The 18,592-nt window shown below is 39.7% G+C and overlaps 1 protein-coding gene across 2 annotated transcripts in view; it reads right to left on the reverse strand.

Moving 5' to 3' along the window:
- The window catches only part of LOC129692548 (cytochrome P450 2J6), a 31,959-nt gene that overhangs the window by 5,674 nt on the left and 7,693 nt on the right, over positions 1–18,592 (reverse strand). The window contains exons 2-8 of one of the 2 annotated variants that reach the window (XM_055629028.1): positions 17,850–18,012; positions 16,627–16,776; positions 16,111–16,271; positions 12,011–12,187; positions 9,778–9,916; positions 2,855–3,042; positions 711–849 (exon numbers count right to left, since the gene is read on the reverse strand). In XM_055629028.1, coding sequence (XP_055485003.1) covers positions 711–849; positions 2,855–3,042; positions 9,778–9,916; positions 12,011–12,187; positions 16,111–16,271; positions 16,627–16,776; positions 17,850–18,012 — 1,117 coding nt within the window. Of the gene's footprint in view, positions 1–710; positions 895–2,854; positions 3,043–9,777; positions 9,917–12,010; positions 12,188–16,110; positions 16,272–16,626; positions 16,777–17,849; positions 18,013–18,592 lie in introns of those variants that run through there. The other variant, XM_055629029.1, reaches the window with a different exon arrangement.

An 18,592-nucleotide genomic window follows, 5' to 3' on the forward strand; every position in this document is an offset into this window, starting at 1 on the left:
AATATATGTGCAAAAGATAGAAGCCAATAAGTGTAACGCACTAGAGCGTTTTGTTACCGGTTCAACAACTGTAAGAGTAAACGTATTTGCTCATGCCTGGCTGGATAGAAAACATAAGAGAGAGGGTCATCACTACATCCCCTTCCCTGGCTATCAAATTTCCCAGCACAAAGCTATCTAAGTAGAATTTTAAAAGCATGTTTAAAAATCATAAAAGACAAATGACTTACAAGGTCAAAGAATTCTTGGATAGGACTGATCCCAGTCGAGTCATGAAAATGACAGTTACAATTAGTGTTTCATGTTTCCATTATGGTCAGTAGGCAACCAGTCTCCCGCTTCTACTAATTATCTCATTACAATCAATTCCATTGCAGCGAGAAGGTGCATCCCTTAAAAATAACTTGTGACACTGAAAAATCTTATGAAGGTGTCACCTATCTACCTTAGTGAAGAAGAAGGAGAGGACAGGTCTCTATTCTTAGTGGTTTGGAAAACAGAATGTGGCCGAAATCTTCAGCAGAGGCAAGGGAGGGTAAAGATTTAGGGCGGGCCTGATGCAGTGCTAAGTCCAAGGAATGCTGGATTGCAACCAAAATAAAAATGAAGCCACACTGGGCCATCTGAAGATGCGTTCATTAAAGCAGAGGAAGGGAGAAAGGAAGGGCTGGGGCAGAGCCCCGAACGCTCTCCTGCTCTTCATAACTCACCCATTGAGAAGGGCAGAAAGGCGTCTCTCTTCTTAAACTGTCCATTCTCCAAAAAGTGTTCTGGATTGAAGGTGTCTGGGGTGGCCCACTCTTTGGGGTCCCTGTGCAGTGCAGTTAGGTTGGTGAGGACCATGGTGCCCTAGCAATGACAGCAAAGATTCAAGGCTTGATATATGGAATAGACCTGTAAGAAGGTAGGCAGTTTTCAATTTCTCATGAATGGCCCGCTCAACGTTTGAATCCTTCCAGCCCTCTCAGTTCCCACACCTTTATCTAGATAACTTTACAATGAGCCCATTAGGTTGTTCTTTAATGCTGAACACAAGTCTATAGGAAGAAATCTATATGGGCCTAGGGAAAGCCATGTTAGCATCCGAAGGAGAATAATGTGGCAGGCAAGAATAAAAACCCACCCAGCTACTTCCTGCAGTGAGGAACGTGGCAGGACTATAAAAGGAAGTGGCATGTCTTTCACCTCTGCTTCTCCATTCTTAACCCTCAACTTGGAAGCTTCTGAACCCAGTTTCGCAGCATGTTTGGGAACACATCTGCATATCCGGCTAAGAAAGGCCAATCCAGCAGGCTTTCTGGCATTGTGCTTGGACACCCTAAAGTACGCCTTTCCCTCGCACTAACCCATGCACCCCATCAGTGACTTCACCAAGTCTTTCAACTTCTTTTGATTTTGTTATATTAATTACTGTTTCCCATTGTCACGTTAGTGCAGGCTGCCCCTTTGCTCTCTTAGGCCCACATCTCCTGCTGCACAGCTAACAGTGAAGTGTGCGGTGAATTAGCCATACCAGCTTTTCCACTTCCCATCATTTTCTTGACACACTCCGTAGTACGTTTCCATCATCTTATGCTAATATCTCTGAAGACATTTCCAGAAGCAATCAACTAATGGTAGCAGACCTTCCCTGATTGTGTAGAGCCACCATCCACAGGCTGAAGGCACGAATTAAATGAAAAAGGGTAGAAGTGATGACACACAGAGACTTTCTATGTTTCCTGACTATCATTATGTGATCTGATAGGCTTTTCTACCACCTCCTTGCCACACTGAACTGAAACCTTGGGTATTTTGTAATAGCCAAGACAATTTTGATTTCTGATCATCCATAGTGAAAAGAAAAGCAGAATGGATGATAACTGTTCAGGCTCACAGAAGGTGTAAGTTTCAGGAAACCCTGCGCTGGGAGTTCTGGGAAATGTGAAGGGAATTTAGTCTGTAAAGATAGGGAATTTAACAGGGACACATGGAGAAACATCAAAGGAGATGCTTCTAATGTCAAAGTAATGCAAGTCCTGTGGAGGAAGAATGGGATGATAGAACAGGATTGGTTCTGGATTCCCACTCTCATTATTTTATTATCTTATAGTACAGAGGTTTTATGCAAATCTAATTTCCTTAAACCTCAACTTTCCAATCTCAAATATGAAATGGATAGTTAATTTTAAAAGTTGATAAGACATTTTGAAGGGTAAAAGTCAACAGCCCACAGGTGTTGCTAAGTAAATATTGACCCTCTTTCCTGTTCTAATACTTTGTTTTGGAATGGCGTCCCCTGTGAGATCTCTTGTATGTAAGTTAACAATGGAAATAAGACTGTGGGTCACTGTGTTAGAAACACCAGTCTCGCCATGATGGTAGTGCAGCTGTCTCAAATTTCAATCACATTTCAAATTGTGTATTTCAAGGCTAGTCTAGAAGCATTTTCTAACCTAAGCCTGGTAGTTCTTTAGTCTTGAGAGCTGCTCGCTGAGGTAACACTGGGTAACGGAGAACTGCTGCTGGGAGCCCACATTAGCACAGAAAGATGCCATGATGCCTTTAGCAAATAAAGCCAGGCTTTCTGTAAGCATGTTAGATCAAGGAGTCTTCTTTCCCCAATATATATGTAAACATCTCTTTAGATGCATGAAGGAAATCTATTATTTTTAGATTTAAGTGATCTAATGGCAGGAATTACATCACCTTTAGTTTAGGTTCCTATGATGATGTAAAAAAAAAATGGATAGAGGCATCTCTTCCCATTCACGTGGTCTAATGGCAGGAATATATATCACCTTTAATTTAGGTTCCTATGATGATGTAAAAAAATAATGGACGAAGGCATCCGAGGCTGGGAGCGCATAGTTACCTTTGGCAGGTGGAATCCATCCAAACTGGTATCCACTGTCACTTCCCTGGGAACATTCAAGGGGATGATGTTGCCCATCCTTAGCACCTCATGGATGACTGCATTGGTGTAGGGCATGGACTCTCGGTCATCCAGGCTCACTGGCCTCTTCTGGCCAATCACTCTGTCAATCTCAGCCTGTACTTTTTCTGAAAGAAAACAGGAGGGTCTAATAATTTTCAAATTTAACGATTTCTTCTAATGATACAGAAGCTGCTCTTATTTCATTTTATTGCTCTGGTTATATGGAAATAAGTTTCTTTAGGTCTTCACAGGATTGATTAGAAGAAAACACTAACTTTGTAACTTTCTTTGAGCCTACAACATGATCATAACTTTCCATACATCCTGAACTGAATATATGTGAACAGCATGGATAGTCTCAAAGCAGTACCTAGTTTGGTACAAATAAGATTTTTACACTAAGTGGATTAAAAGGAACTCACTTTCATGTTTCATAGTCTGGGGATTCTAAGAGCAGGGCACAAAGAAATTTCTCATCTGGTAGGAACAATTTTCTGAATCATAGATGGAAAAGCTTTGCTGTGTCCTTGTGTAATGGGGAAAAAGAAGTATCTCTTGTACTTCTTTTGTTTTCTCCATTTATTTATTTAGTCACTTTACATCCCGAACCCAGGCCCCTCCCTCCTCTACTCCCAGCCCCACCCCCACCCTCACCTCCTTGCATTCCCCCCTCTCCTTCCTCTCAGAGAAGGAGAAACCCCCAATTGGTACTAGTCTACCCTGGTATCTCGAGTCATGGTAAGACGAAGCACATGATAAGACAAAGTGGCCCAGCTAGGGGAAAGTGACACAGAGGCAGGTAACAGATCCAGAGACAGCCCCTGCTCCTCTTGTTAGGGGACCTGCATGATGACCAAGTTGCACATTTGCTACATATGCATAGGTGGTCTAGGTTCTGTCCATGTAAACTCTTTGGTTGGTAGTTCAGTCTCCAAGAACCCCTGTGGGCTCAGGTTAGACTGCTCTGTAGGTCTTCTTGTTGTGTCCTTGACCCCTCTATCTTTCCACCCACTCTTCCATAGCAGTCCCTGAGCTCAGTCCATTGCTTGGCCCTGGGTCTCTGCATCTGTCTACATCAGCTGCCAGATGATGCCTCTCAGAAGACAGTTATGCTAGACTCCTGTCAGCAAGCAGAGCAGAGTATCATTAATAGTGACAGTGGTCAGTCCTCTCCTGAGTGGTGGGTCTCAAGCTGGGCCAGTCACGGGTTTGTCATTCCCTCAATCTCTGATCCATCTTTGTCCCGACACTTCTTGTAGACAAGACACATTTTGGATCTAAGGTTTCATGTGTGGGTAGGTGTCCCTCTCCCTCCACCTTGAGCCTCACCTGGCTACAGGAGGTGCTGACTTTATGCTCCTTAACACCTGTTGCTTGGAGTCTCAGCTAGGATCACCGCCATAGACTCCTGGAAGCTTGCCCTGCCTCAGAGATGGAACCCTCCCACCGATTTCTATTCTCTTTCCCAGTTCTTCTCCTCACCCACTTCCTTTTCTCTTTGCTCACCATATCCCCTTTCCCCTTTATCCTCCCCACTCTATCTCACACCTAGTTTCCTCCTTCCATTAATTTCATACGCCTATTGTTTGTCCTGTTCTGAGTGACATTCAAGCATCTTCCCTTGGGCTTTTTTGTGGCTCCTTTGGGTCTGTGATTGTACTGTGGTTATCCTGTACTATATGGCTAATATCCATTTATAAGTAAGTACATACCAAGTTTGTCTTTCTGGGTCTGGGTTATCTTACTGAGGATGATCTTTTACAATTCCATCCATTTGCTTGCCAATTTCATGATTTCCTTGTTTTTAACAGCTGAGTAGTTTTCCAACTTATAAATGTACCACAGTTACTTTGTGAATTCTTCGGTTGAGGGGCATCTAGTTTGTTTCCAGTTTCTGGCTATTATAAATAATGCTGCAGTTAACATAGCTGAATAAGTGTCCCTGTGGTAAGGTATAGAATCTTTGGGGTATATACCCAGGAGTGGTATAGCTGGGTATTGAGATATATCTATTTCCAATTTTCTGAGAAATCTCCAGATTGATTTTCAAAGTGATTGTGCAAGTGTAAACTCCCATCAGTAATGGAGGAGTGCTCCCCTTGCTCCACATCCTTTCCAGCATGCTCTGTCACTTAAGTTTTTGATCTTAGCCATTCTGATGGGTGTAAAATGGAATCTCAGAGTCATTTTGATTTGTAATTCTCTGATAACTGATGACCTTGAGTATTTCTTTAAGTGCTTCTCAACCATTTGAGATTTCTCTGTTGAGAATTCTGTTTATCTCTGTACCCCATTTTAAATTGTGTTATTTGGTTTGTTCGTGTTTAATTTCTTGAGTTCTTTATATATTTTGGATATTAGCCCTCTGTCTGATATGGGGTTGGAGAATATATTTTCTTAGTCTGTTCTATTGTCAGTGTTCTTTTTTTCTTACAGAGATTTTAAATTTCAAGAGGTCCCATTTATTAATTGTTGATCATAGTACCTGAGCTGTTGGTGTTCTGTTCAGCATGTTGTATCCTGTACCAATGAGTTCAAGGCCCTTCCCTACTTTTTATTTTGATAAATTTAGTGTGTCTGGCTTTATGTTGAGTTCTTTGATCCATTTGGACTTGAGTTTTGAGCAGGATGATAGAATAATTTACATTTATTTACATATAGACATCCATTTAAACCAGCACCATTTGTTGAAAATGCTGTCTTCCCCCAGTGTATTGTTTTAGCTTCTTTGTAAAAAAAAAAAAAAAAAAAAAAAAAAAAAAAAAAAAAAAAAAAAAATCAAGTGTTCATAGGAATGTGAATTTCTTTCTGGGTCTTTGGCTTGATTCTATTGATCAACCAGTTCGTTTTTATGCCAATATGTAATTTTTAGTGCTGTCGCTCTGTAGTACAGCTTGAAATCAGGCATGAAGTTGTCTCCAGATTTTTTTTATTGTATGTTTATTGTATTCATTCTGAGTTTTTGTTTCTCTATATGAAGTTAAAATTGCTCTTATGAGGTTTGTAAAGAACTGTGTAGGTATTTTGATGGGGATTGCATTGAATCTGTACATAGTTTTTGGTAAGATGGCCATTTTTACTATATGAATCCTACTGATCCATGAGCATGAGAGATCTTTCAATCTTCTGATATATTCTTCAGTTTCTTTCTTCAGAGACTTGAAGTTCTTGTCATAATACATGTCTTTCACTTGCTTGGTGAGGGTTACACCGAGATACATTATATCGTTCATGGCTATTGTAAAGGGTGTTGTTTCCCTAATTTCTTTCTCAGTCTATTTATTGTTTGTATAAAGGAGGGCTACTTATTATTTTGAGTTACTTTTGTAACCAGCCACTTTTCTGAAGGTGTTTATCTGTTGTAGGAGTTCTTGGGTAGAATTTTTGTGGTCACTTATGTATACTAATTATCATATCATCTGTAAATGGTAATAGTTTTACTTCTTCATTTCCAATTTGTATCCCCTGATCTCCTTTAGTTGTCTTATTGCTCTAGCTAGAATGCAAAAACAGCTAATAAAATATTCGCAAACCGAATCCAAGAACACTTCAAAGATATTATCCACCATGATCAAGTAGACTTCATCCCAGGGATGCAGGGGTGGTTCAGTATATGAAAACCCATCAATGTAATCCACAATATAAACATATTGAAAGAAAAAAAATCCACATGATCATCTCACTAGATGCTGAAAAAGCCTTCGAAAAAATCCAACACCACTTCATGTTAAAATTCTTGGAGAGATCAGGGAAACAAGAAGCAAACCTAATCACAATAAAAGCAATATTCAGCAAGCCAAAAGCCAACATCAAATTAAATAGAGAGAAACTTAAAGCAAGCCCACTAAAATCAGGGACAAGACAAAGCTGCCTCCATATCTTTCCATATATATTCAACATAGCTGAAGTTCTTTTGTACTTCTTTAAAACATAGTGATTGTCATGGAAGAGTGTCTCATAGCATGATAGTGGAGGTCAGAGGACTGCTCATAGTAGTTGTTTTTGGGAAGCGCACTCATGACAAATGCCTAGGTGGTAAGATTTTTAATCTTATGAACTGCCTCCCTGGCTCCTCTGGTACCCCTTTTAAAGGCATTAATTCTACTCATAGGACTACTCACCTTCTAACATCATACCATTGGTAATTAAGCTGCAACAAGTGAATTGATGAAGCATACATAAATATTCAGACCACAGCACATCCATAGACTTCAATTTCTCAAAGAGATGTATTAGCGTGGATAGCAAGATGTTGCTGGACAACACTGCTAATAAAATCCTAAAAATTCAGTTACCACATGTGATTGAGGAGAATAACTGTGCCTTATCTTTATGACAGTTTGAGATTTATATGAACAAATAGAATCATAATACAAATGGTTGGTCATTACCTGGCTTCCAATATGATAATAGAGATTCAACCACTATCCAGCTTAAACCTCTATATCCTGGATTTCTTTGTCAGTAAATGACCATGTGACTAAGTTCTGACAAGCAAAACACAAATAGACAACTGGTCCTGGTCATGGTAGTGCACATCTTTAATCCTAGTACTAGAGAGGCAGGCAAATCTCTGAGTTCAAGACAGCCTGGTTCCATCAGGGTATCAAATCAGATTCTGAGACTCATAGACAAACTTTGGGCAGAGTGCAGGGAACCTTGTGGAAGAAGGGGAAGATAGAAAGACTTGGAGGGGACAGGAGCTCTACAAGGAAACCCAAAAACAAAATAATCTGAATTCAGGGGGACCTTCAGAGACTGATGCATCAACCAAGGACCATGCATGGAGAGGACGTAGACCCCCTGCTCAGATGTAGCCCATGTGCAGCTTAGTCTCCATGTGGGTACCCTAGTAAGGGAAGGAGAGGCTGTGTCTGGCATGGACCCAGTGGCCTGCTCTTTGATCATTCCACCTGGTGAAGTGGTCTAACTAGTCCACAGAGAAAGAGAATTCAGGCAGTCCTGATGAGACCTGATAGGCTAGGGGCAAGTAGGGAGGGCTTCCCCTATCAGTGGACTAGGGGATGGACATAGGGGCGTTAAGAGGGAGGGAGGGTGGTACGGAAAGAGATGAGGGAGGGAGCTACAGCTGGAATACAAAGTGAATAAATTGCAAATAATAATAATTGTAGAGTGACCCAGACTTAGAAAATCAAGCTTCATGTTTTTTCTCAAACTGTAAGTAGTGGTAAGTAGTGTTTATATTCTAATTGCCAGAACTGGAATCACCTAGAAAGCAAGCTTCTAGTCACTGTTGTGGAAAATAGTCTTGATCAGTCTTCTCCTATTCCTGTGAGGAATTACTTTGCCTAGGTTAACTCATTTGAGAAATTCGAAGCTAAAATCGAAAAAAACAGTCCTCTCAGGTTGGATCCTGGACTGCATGAAAGAAAAAAGCCAGCTAAGCAGCAGGATTCATCATTTCTCTGATTCCTGAATACAAACTGCAATGTGACCGACCAGCTGCCTGAAGCTCCCACCACCAGGTTCCTCACCGTGGCAGACTGTATCTGGAACTATGAGCCAACCTCTAAGTCATTACCTTTAAAACCGAAAAAGATTATTCCTCAGAATATGCATTTTAATTGAAACTCTAGACACGTGCGCGCATACACACACACACACACACACACACACACACACACACATTTGGGCCTTTTTACATTAATAAAGCAAACTGTTGTTTGGGCCTGAAAGATAGCTCCACTAAAGTGACTGCCATGCAAGCATGAGGACCTGAGTCTGAGTCTTTTAATTCATGTAAAAAAATCTGGGTATGGTGGCATGCACTTTTAATTCCAAGGCTCTAGGAAGGTGGCAACAGACAGATCCTGTGCCTTATTGGCCAGAGAGTGTAGTTTCCTGGACAAGTTCCAGATGAATGAGAGACTGTGTCTCAAAAAGTGGACGGTTCCTGAGAAATGATACTTGCAGATATTTTATGGCTTCCACATGTCTACACACACACACACACACACACACACAGGTGGTAGTTCTATAAACAAACATGGGGAACACTATGATTTTTTTCTATTTAATATTCATCCTAAGGCAAAAATAGTTGGCTGAATCTGCTATATCAATTTTATACCTCATGAATAAAATGTTACCACAATTCAACCCCTGCCTCCAAAAACAAGAACAAAAAACATGCTCAATAACAGGAAAAAGTGTTCCAATCCTCAAATGGTTAAAATTTTCTAGAATAAGAAGGTATAGAAATGATAGGATGGACCTCTCTCCCTGATGTATGTCAGTGGAGATAGAAACAGTGTGTTAAGCAGAGTCATGGAGGAGTATTTGGTCACCTGGAGGAGGAGAAGGACAGTAATTCCCAAGTCATCAAATTCATGGAGGACTTTGAAATGACCTAGGGAGGTATTAGCTGAGAAGATTCTTCTGGATGGAGGAAAAATTGTAACAGAACACTTAACAAAGTTAAATTGAGAGCCAATATCATGGCTTAGAGGCAAGAATAAAGATAGGGCCAGAAGAAGACATAGGATGTAGGAAGGGCACCATACAGGGTGGGTAGATTTGAGGTTGAAAAGCAGAAAGGAAATATTACAGTGTATTGAATACCAGAATAATGAGTCTGAACAGAATGCAGGGCAAAATAGGAAGAGCCTACTAAAAAGGGAAGAGGAACATGAGAGGATGGGCTCTGCACACGTCCCCACCCTGGGACCCACCTTAGTCCTGACAGAAACATGGAAGCCCTGCCTATATTCCCCAGTGCACATTTCCTCACAGCTATTCCACTTCCTCCCACTCCACCATGCTATCTTCCAGCCCTGTCTAAGCCATCGCTTCCAGAAGCAGAATTCTGCCTTGTCCAGGTGCTTTCACCACAGGCTCACCTTGCACTTCTGGGTAGAGGGCCATATAGAGCAGAGCCCAGCGCAGTGTCGTGGATGTTGTCTCTGTCCCCGCAAAGAAGAGGTCCAGAGTGCTCCAGATGAGGTTTGCTTCAGTGAAACTTGTGGTCTTGTCTGGGTACTAGAAAAGACAGTGCTCAGTCAAAACTCTGTGATTATCTCAATACACAGGTTCTGATGTTGAGTAACAAGTTTAAATGCAGTCATTTAAAGTGATTATTGTGCCCCAAGCACAATGAGATTGACACAAAAGGCCTTCTTCACCCTGAGGAATGAACTAAGGAGGACTCATTTGAAATGATGTTACTTTGATCTCCATATGAAGCACTTTCCTGCTCCTTGCGCTGGAGGCTGAACAAAAGCTTCTGGAACTTGAGTGGATGAACATCAAGACGACTATTTTCTTGTGACTCTATTTTTTTTGGAAAAGCTAACGGAACAGAATAAACAGGAAAAACCACACACACATTTGGCTTCCAGCATTAGCTGCATCACTAAGTCACTATATGATCTAAGATACTCATTTCCTGTTTATCTGTTTCAGCCTATGAAACAAGAATAACATATACATCTTAACTTGCCAGATCAGCTGTATGAGATGCAACAGACACATGTCAAGCACTATACAAGTGTTTTTGTTGATTCTACAAAAAAATCAGGTGACTTCTCTGTGTTTATTGATTCTTTGCCTTCCCCATTAATCTTTCATCGCTAATACCTTGCTGATTCCATCAATTTTTCTTTGAGATACAACTTAGTAACTTCCTCTAGAAGAATCAATGTTTACATTGCTGGTGATGTTGATGGTCTCACACCTGTACCCCTTAAAGCAAATGATTTGATTTCTCTTCTGGGGATAACACATTGTTTCTATTAATACTGTGCAAGGAAGACGAACAATGACAGAACAAGGAAAGAAATTCACTATTGTGCCCTGGGAAGAAAAGGAATCTATAGTCTAATGAGTCAAAGATAATAGGAAGGATTCAGTGATGTATATTTGCTAAAGGCATATTGAGATTAGAGCATTAAAAATAGTGTTATAGTTTTTCATTACATATATAATCTATTAATGTAAATAATCTATTAATGTATATAATCTATTAAAATAGTGTTACAGTTTAAATTTAAAATGATCCCTACAGGCTCAAGTTTTGAGTTCTTGTTTCCTAGTTGCTGGTGGTATTTTAGGATATTTTGGAACACTGGCAGGGGGCATTGAGCTGAAGGAAGTCAGTCACCAGAAGTGAGATTCCTGTGGCTGTGGCAAAGGCTTAGCTTCTACTTTTGATCTACCATGACATAAACAGATTCCAACACATATTTTTTTTCCATTTTCTTTACTTCATGATAGACCAATACCCCTTGAAAACATGACGCAAACATAAACCTTCACCCTCTTAAAATGTTTCTACCAGTTATCGTCACAAGATGCAAAAGTATCAAATGCACTCAGTCAACTGCTTTCTGTTTGCTTCTGTATGATCAGATGATGTTTACAAGAGACCACATGAAAGAGGACACCCCACCCAGGGAGTAAAGTCAGACTCCAGCATTCCATTGAATTTCGCCTGCATCCTGCAGTAGGGCTGAAGGGGTGAGTAACTGGCTTTAGATCAGTGCATCAAAAACAGAGCTCTGAAGTTTAATTGCTACTTTCACTTTGTATATAATTCTTTCATTTGTGGGTAAAAGGCAAGGAGAGCCATGACAGGAAAGTATCTGCCATTTCCAGGCAGGGACCCTTGTATGCCTAATGACACCCCTGAGTTAACATTACTACTAATTTTCACTTACATTGATCTACAAAGATTTCTATATCTTCGTTTTTGGAACCTTCACATGCTACTTGATGAGTCAAAATATGCTTTGTAGATTTGATTAATTGGAGAAGGGACTTGTGACCTTAGGATCAAAACCAAATAGATCAAATAAAAAGATATGCTATAGTTTGGGGATTGAAGATAGAGGGCAGGACCACAGCAAAACGTATCTTTGTCCTCCAGGAGCATGGAGAGGCAGGGTTAGAGAGTTTCCATTGCCTTTTACAGAACCTAGTATGGCCAACAGGAATAAAAGATTAGGAAAAACCGTAAGAGAATAAAGCTGGGCCATTTTAAAGCCCTCAGAGTGGGGTAGCCTGCTGCAGGATTGGGTGAAACTATTAAACCACTACATTGTCTCTCAGAAGACGACACAGGAACATCTTCCTCACCTTTGTCATTTCCTTGAGGAAAGCATCAATGAAGTCTCTCGGCTCATCAGGGTTCCAGTCTCTTCGGTGATTGTCGATCATACAAGAAACAAACAATTTCAGTTTTTCCCAGTTTCTGAAAAGTGTTTGATGTGGTCCAGGAAGATAATTCATTATCCATGGAAAAATATTATAGAGCTGATCGGGGATAAAAATAAGACAATCATAGAGACAATATGGTGCCACTTTAAAATGTTTCGGTATATGGTCTTTTCTTTTCCTTTGCTTCTTACTGTGAAATTGTGGGGCCAGCTTCTGTTTCCCCTTTCACTTACCTCAAAAACATTTTGACTCTGCCATGCAAAATATATTGGGCTTCAGACCACTTCTTACTAGCAACTTCCTGGTACCTGCTACACGGCAGCACCTCTCTATCTGGACATTGGGACAGCATTCATCACTTTTATCAATTATACTAAAAATGCCATTGTAACTTATTTTGCATATAGTGTACAGATAAAATATTTCTCAGTAACTACATGTTGATTCTCTGACTTTCAGTATTCAAGTTCTGTCCCTATCCTGTGATAGTGCTTTGTACCTCTAAGTCCTACAGAGATGGGACCCCCAAATTCTTTATCATTGCCTCTGTTTCTCTAGTCATTTCAACCCCAGCAGCCTCGTCATCACACTGAGGGCACGTCTCTGATGGGCCTTGGCAGGTTCAATTCACTGTGCCCCAAAAGTGCCCCTGACATTGTTATAACACTGACCTTCACTTCATGAATGTACTGCTCAAGACTCCTTGGAGGTATTTTGCCTGATTATCCTTAAAGTAACAGGCATCTTCTTCCACCTCTAGTTCTCCATGATTTCTTTCCCCGCAGGAAAATTACCAATAACGTGTTGTGCAGGTAACTGTACATTCTGGTGTCCTCACCATTGATTTAATCCCCATATACACAATCTTTACTGGAGCAAAGTGTATGGTGAATGAAGTTTCAATAAAATTTATAGTAAACAAATAGCATAATACAATATAAATCACCAAGATTTAAAATGAGATAGGCATGGGTGTGCTTTCTTCCTCTGTTCCCTTCTAGTAAAAATAAGTTGTAACAGATAAAATAAGTTGACATTAATATTATTAAAAAGTAGTATTGATAATATACAATGTGGTAATGAAGTCTCCCTGTATCCAAACACTGAATGGCATGAGACACACAAAGCATTCTACAGAGGTCTGGTGGAGTGCTATCTATATTTGCTTGCCCGACTCTGTGCCAGCTTGTAGACACTATCTTGTCTCATTTTATATGTAAATGTCAATGTGAAAATTAATGAACTTTTGCAGCCGTCTATCAAAGTGCCTAATGTAACTGATCTTTCCAAGAATGTTTGTTATCACTCTCTGCAACCTCTTTGTTCCCTTCTAACAATGTCCCCTCTGATACACACACCTAGAAGTTATCTGGGCACTCACTGAACTCCTCTGACTTCCTAGACTCTGCTTACTAGGAAGAAAGCAATGGAGCTGCTGGACTTAGAAGTACCATGAGTAAGAGTTAAAACAAGTACACGAAATAGTGTAGACAATGGGTGCAACTGCACTCGTTCTTTATGCTTTTTATAACTATAAGTCATCCTAACCAATGCCATAGTTTTTAGTGATAGCATCATTGAAGTTGAGGAGACAACCCTTGTGGGGGAAAGGATAAGTGAGAATAAATAAACATTTGGGTGCATCATAGGGAAGTCAATACATCAAAACTGAAGGTTTTAAAGAGAAAATGAACTTTTAAAGAGAAAACGAACCAGTCAGTGTCCTTCAGATTCATTCTCTCTGGAACAATTGTGTACCCATAGGGTGGTAAAGCTGAAACATCTCCAACGAAAGAGATGTCCAAGAGAGCATAAAATGTAATACAGAAATATAGGAAATATGAAAATACAAGCCAGGAGAATACCAGTGAAAGATCCTAAACTAATGAACTCAAAGATACTGAAACAAGTAAATGCTACTTAAAAGTTGCAAATGTTTTTCTAATAAAAATAAGGGACTTGGAGGAGATAAGCAAGCAGATGAATTCAATAAGGATCCAGAGCAGAAAGTCAGCAGTAGAAAGGCAAAAGTAGGCAAATGAATGAGAAAATGAGCAATGTGGTTGAAAAGATAAGCAACATGGAAGACACATGAATCAAGGGAATGGAGGCTTTGATAAAATAAAATGGAAATGTTGAAAAATAATAACTCAATGAAAAAAATAACATAGTAGAAAACATTGCTGAAAGACTGGACTATGCAGAAAAATAATCAGGAATGGAGCACAATGTTGATAACACACTCCATTTAAATATCCATTAGGGAAAATAATGAGCATGACCACAATGTCTAAGAGACACTAAATTCAAAACCTACATCAAACTTTGTGTTGTCTCTCAGAAGTACATCTTATATGCAAAAATACCTACAGATTAAGATTAAAAAAAAGGAAACCAATCTATAAAGCAAACAGAAATGGAACAAGCTGACATAGCTATTGTGATACCTGATGAAAAGATTTCAAATACAAACTAGTCAAAAGAGATAAATGATAACATTACATAAAGGAAATAATTAATAAGATAACAATTGTAAATCAAATTCTCTCTCTTTCTCTCTCATCTCTGTCTCTTTCTCTCTCATGATCTCTCTATGTCAAACACACACACACCCAAATACACACACACTTTTTCATTCTTCATACAAACATTCTGGAAGGAGAGAACCTACTTCTGAAAGTTGTTCTCTCACTTGTGTGTGCCCACACACATAGCAAATGTATATATGTGCATGCACACACACTAAATAAAAGATCATGAAAATATTTTTAAAACATACAAACATATACATCCTCAAATGTGTACATACCAAGATAGTTAGTGGGCTAGCAGAAAGAAAACCAGGCTGATAAAAGCAAGCACTTGTGGTTAATTTCACCTACAACTGTCTTCCGTATTCATGGGTGTGGCTGACAGACCAGCAAACTATGGAGATTACTTGAGAAGCTATAAGGATTACAGATAGAAAATGGGACATAGTGAAGGTAACATTTGAATCCCAAAGATTTGTATTTTCTAGTATTATAAGACTGATAGCATCAAATGCCAATGGGTATGGGAACTTTTCATCCTTCTGAATCTTAGTTATCTTGTATGTCCAGATGCAAATATACGACAAATGAGTATGTCACATGGACACTGACATTGAACTGTTATTCATAATAGCATAAACCTAGGAACAACATAATTATCTAACTGCAGACAAAACAACAACATATTCAGACTGTACTGGTAGTCTGCCGATAACAAAGATCAGTGCACAAAGACACATCTCAAAGAAAGGTAATGCACTAGAAAGTACATTCAGATAATGTCTATGAGGCAGGAAGAGAGGCATGGAAAGAGAGTTCAAATCAACATTACCATTCTCTAAAAGAGAGCTACATTTGCATATGTATTAATATAGACCAATATATGTGGGGAGCCACTGGTCTGCCAGGCTGCTCTGTTATTTTGATCTCAGCAGCAGAAAGACATGCTTTCACCCTGACCTTCACTGGAGTCAAGGATAAACTGCCCAGTCTATCTCCTTTTGTTTGATACAGCAGGTGGGATGTCTTGTCAAGTTCACACCTTTTGTTTGTGTGAGGATCAGACACACAGGTAGGTGAGATAAAGAAGTTTTGACTTCCCTGCGAATTCTTTCATTGTACTCAGGTGCTTTTGCTCTGACTTAAAAAGCAGTTACTGGAATAAAGCAAGGCATGACTAGTTTTTCTACTAGAGCCCTCTCGGAAAGATCCCATGTGTTGCGTGTTGGTTTATTAATTTTTCTTTCAATCCTCACTCCCGACTCAAAAACTGTTTGACTCTGCCGGTGGGCTCTGGAAAATATGAGTATTAAAAGAGTTCAAGCAAATGTTGGAAATGTTTTGCATATATTGCTCACTATATTAACAAAAACATCAAAGTCGAGAATTGGATTTGAAATATATTTCGATCAAACTCAATATTTAAAACATTATATATTAACTTTAAAAAGCCCTATCTTTCAAAGATATGCAAAGGAAAGTGTTTACCTGGCATATCAGTGTTGTCTCCAAACACATGGCCTCATCCAGTAGCCTCAGCATCTCCTGAAACCTACTGTCATGGTACTCAAAGCGGTCCCCAAAAGTGATAGAGCAAATGATATTGGAAACTGCATTGTTGATATTGAAGTGAGGGTCAAAAGGCTGTCCTGGAGGTGGGAAGAGGGAGAGATGAGTCCTTCAGTTATTAATTTGTTTCTACTTCCTATAACAAATTGACCTTGCATGACAGAAAAACACATTGCAGAGCTCTGGGAAGAACATACTACATGGGTCTCTCATGCATCAGGGACTCTGCTAGTGCTTGGGAAGTCAGACTGACAACCAGGCTTCAGGTTCAGCACTGTGTTTAGTGACCCATTTGTGTGCTTAGCTGCAGAACTCCTGGGCCAGAGTCATGGCTAGATGGTCCCTGTTCAATCCTCAGTGTCCAGCACAGTACAGGGCCCAGGACATTCATTAAGAATCTGTTCAGTGAATGCACCTGCCCTGTGAAATGCTTACCTTCCTCTTCTCCTATGGTTTCCGCTAGGTGGCAGGCCTCTTCCTGCATGCGCTGCTCTAAGCTTTTCTTTCCCAAGCCAAAATTCCTCAGTGTCATCAGGGCAAACCTTCTTTGCTCCTTCCATATCTGGCCACTGGAGAAGACCAATCCTGGGAGGAAGAGGTACAGCATTATGGCATTATAATTCTGGTCTAAAACCACCTCAGGAACTGTATTAGACACATGTGCAACGGACAGGGGAGGGGCCCATAAGGGGCTTGATGGCTTTCTAGAGAGATTATTCCAAAGCAGGAATCATGACAGCTCACATGTTCTGGTGACCTGCAACATCACACAATGATATTGCTTATGTGTCATTGAATCCTTTTCTCTTAGGAACTCTGCATGTTCATTGCCAACTAGCAATGAGTCCATTCCAATTGCTACAAAAGAAAATGAGGAATACATTTAAATTAAACTTTTCAAGAGAATTCAATTGTTTGCCAACTGCGTCTTCAAATTCACATCTCCCTGGTTCCGATGCAGACATGAAAGTCTATCAAGTTCTCTTAAGTTGAATAATAGGAATGAACTAAAGGATAAGACAAGATACATAAATTAAAGGGAAAGGAAGGCATTATAAGAGTTCTTAGGCAATAAATCTTTAACAGATGAAAAATGGGGGCTGGAGAGATGGCTCAGTGGTTAACCTCTTCCAGAGGTCCTGAGTTCAATTCTTAGCAATGACATGGTGGCTCACAACCACCTATACCCTCTTTGAGCACTAATATGCAAAAAATAAATAAAATCTTAAAAAAAAAAACAGATGAAAAATGACTCACTTAGATAGAAGCATATGTATCCTAACAGGAAAAAATTCTGGTGTGTTCAGCATCTAACATCTATTTTATGGAACATACAATACCACGCTCAAGCCTATTTTCTAACTTTTGGAGAAATCTTCAACTTTTTCAAAAGGAAACCTTGGTCTCACTGATTCCCACACATCGTTGGGGGATCCTTTCAGCATGCAGAACTGTTCCTTCAGCAACTCAGATACTTCCTTTCCTATGGGTGCTTTCATTCAGAAACTGTGGCCTCCCGCTTCCTTTAATGACGGCAATTCATGATGGGTTTTGGTTGGTTTATGGGAATGTTGGAAAGTTAGAGACAGGCACCTTTAATACATCATAAACATGACAATAGACGTGCCATATTGCTAAACAAACTTATATAAACTTACCATTGTTACTAGAGATCCGTTCTCGTACAAGAGTGATTGGCCGGTTCATAATGTTTTGTTCCACATGAGTAAAGACTTCTTTGATTAAAGGCAGTCCAGTTATGACCACAAAAGTTAAGTCACCAAGATTCAGGCTAAAAATGTCCCCATATTTCTTCACAAACTGAAAAATATATCAATACTTAGAGTTAAGTATGTCTGTGTTTATGTATCCAGGGATGGCAGGCATGTGTGTAGTTAATGGGATTCGTGTTGAGAGATTCCCATGAGTGGAATATAGGCTGTATGTGGTGCACCTTGGTCTATGGAAACACTTTCAAGATGTTTCCCTCTCCATTGCCCTAAACTCAAACTGCAGAGAAGGAATAAAATTGACTCCATATATATTCATTAATATATATGATTTATGAATTAATATGAATTTATGAATTAATATCATATATTAATATTAATATATATAATATATGAATTAATATGATTGCCTGGGCACCTACTATGCATCCCTAGAAGAAAGCATGAGGACATAAGTTTCAACAAAGAAGCAAAATCTCTGTTCTGAAGCATCCTGAAGTCTAATGAAAGGAGACCATGTGACACATTTGACCTGACAAAGGCCAAGGAAGGTCTCTACAGGGTTCATGTTGGTGCAGATTGGATGGACTTCCTAGTAGACCAAACTGTCTGTTTAATCAGAAGACAATGCCTCCTACTCATCAATATGTACTACACATGGTATGTACATG

The sequence above is a fragment of the Psammomys obesus genome, unplaced genomic scaffold, assembly GCF_907164565.1.
Source record: "Psammomys obesus unplaced genomic scaffold, mPsaObe1.curated_primary_1811, whole genome shotgun sequence".
NCBI lineage: Eukaryota > Metazoa > Chordata > Mammalia > Rodentia > Muridae > Psammomys > Psammomys obesus.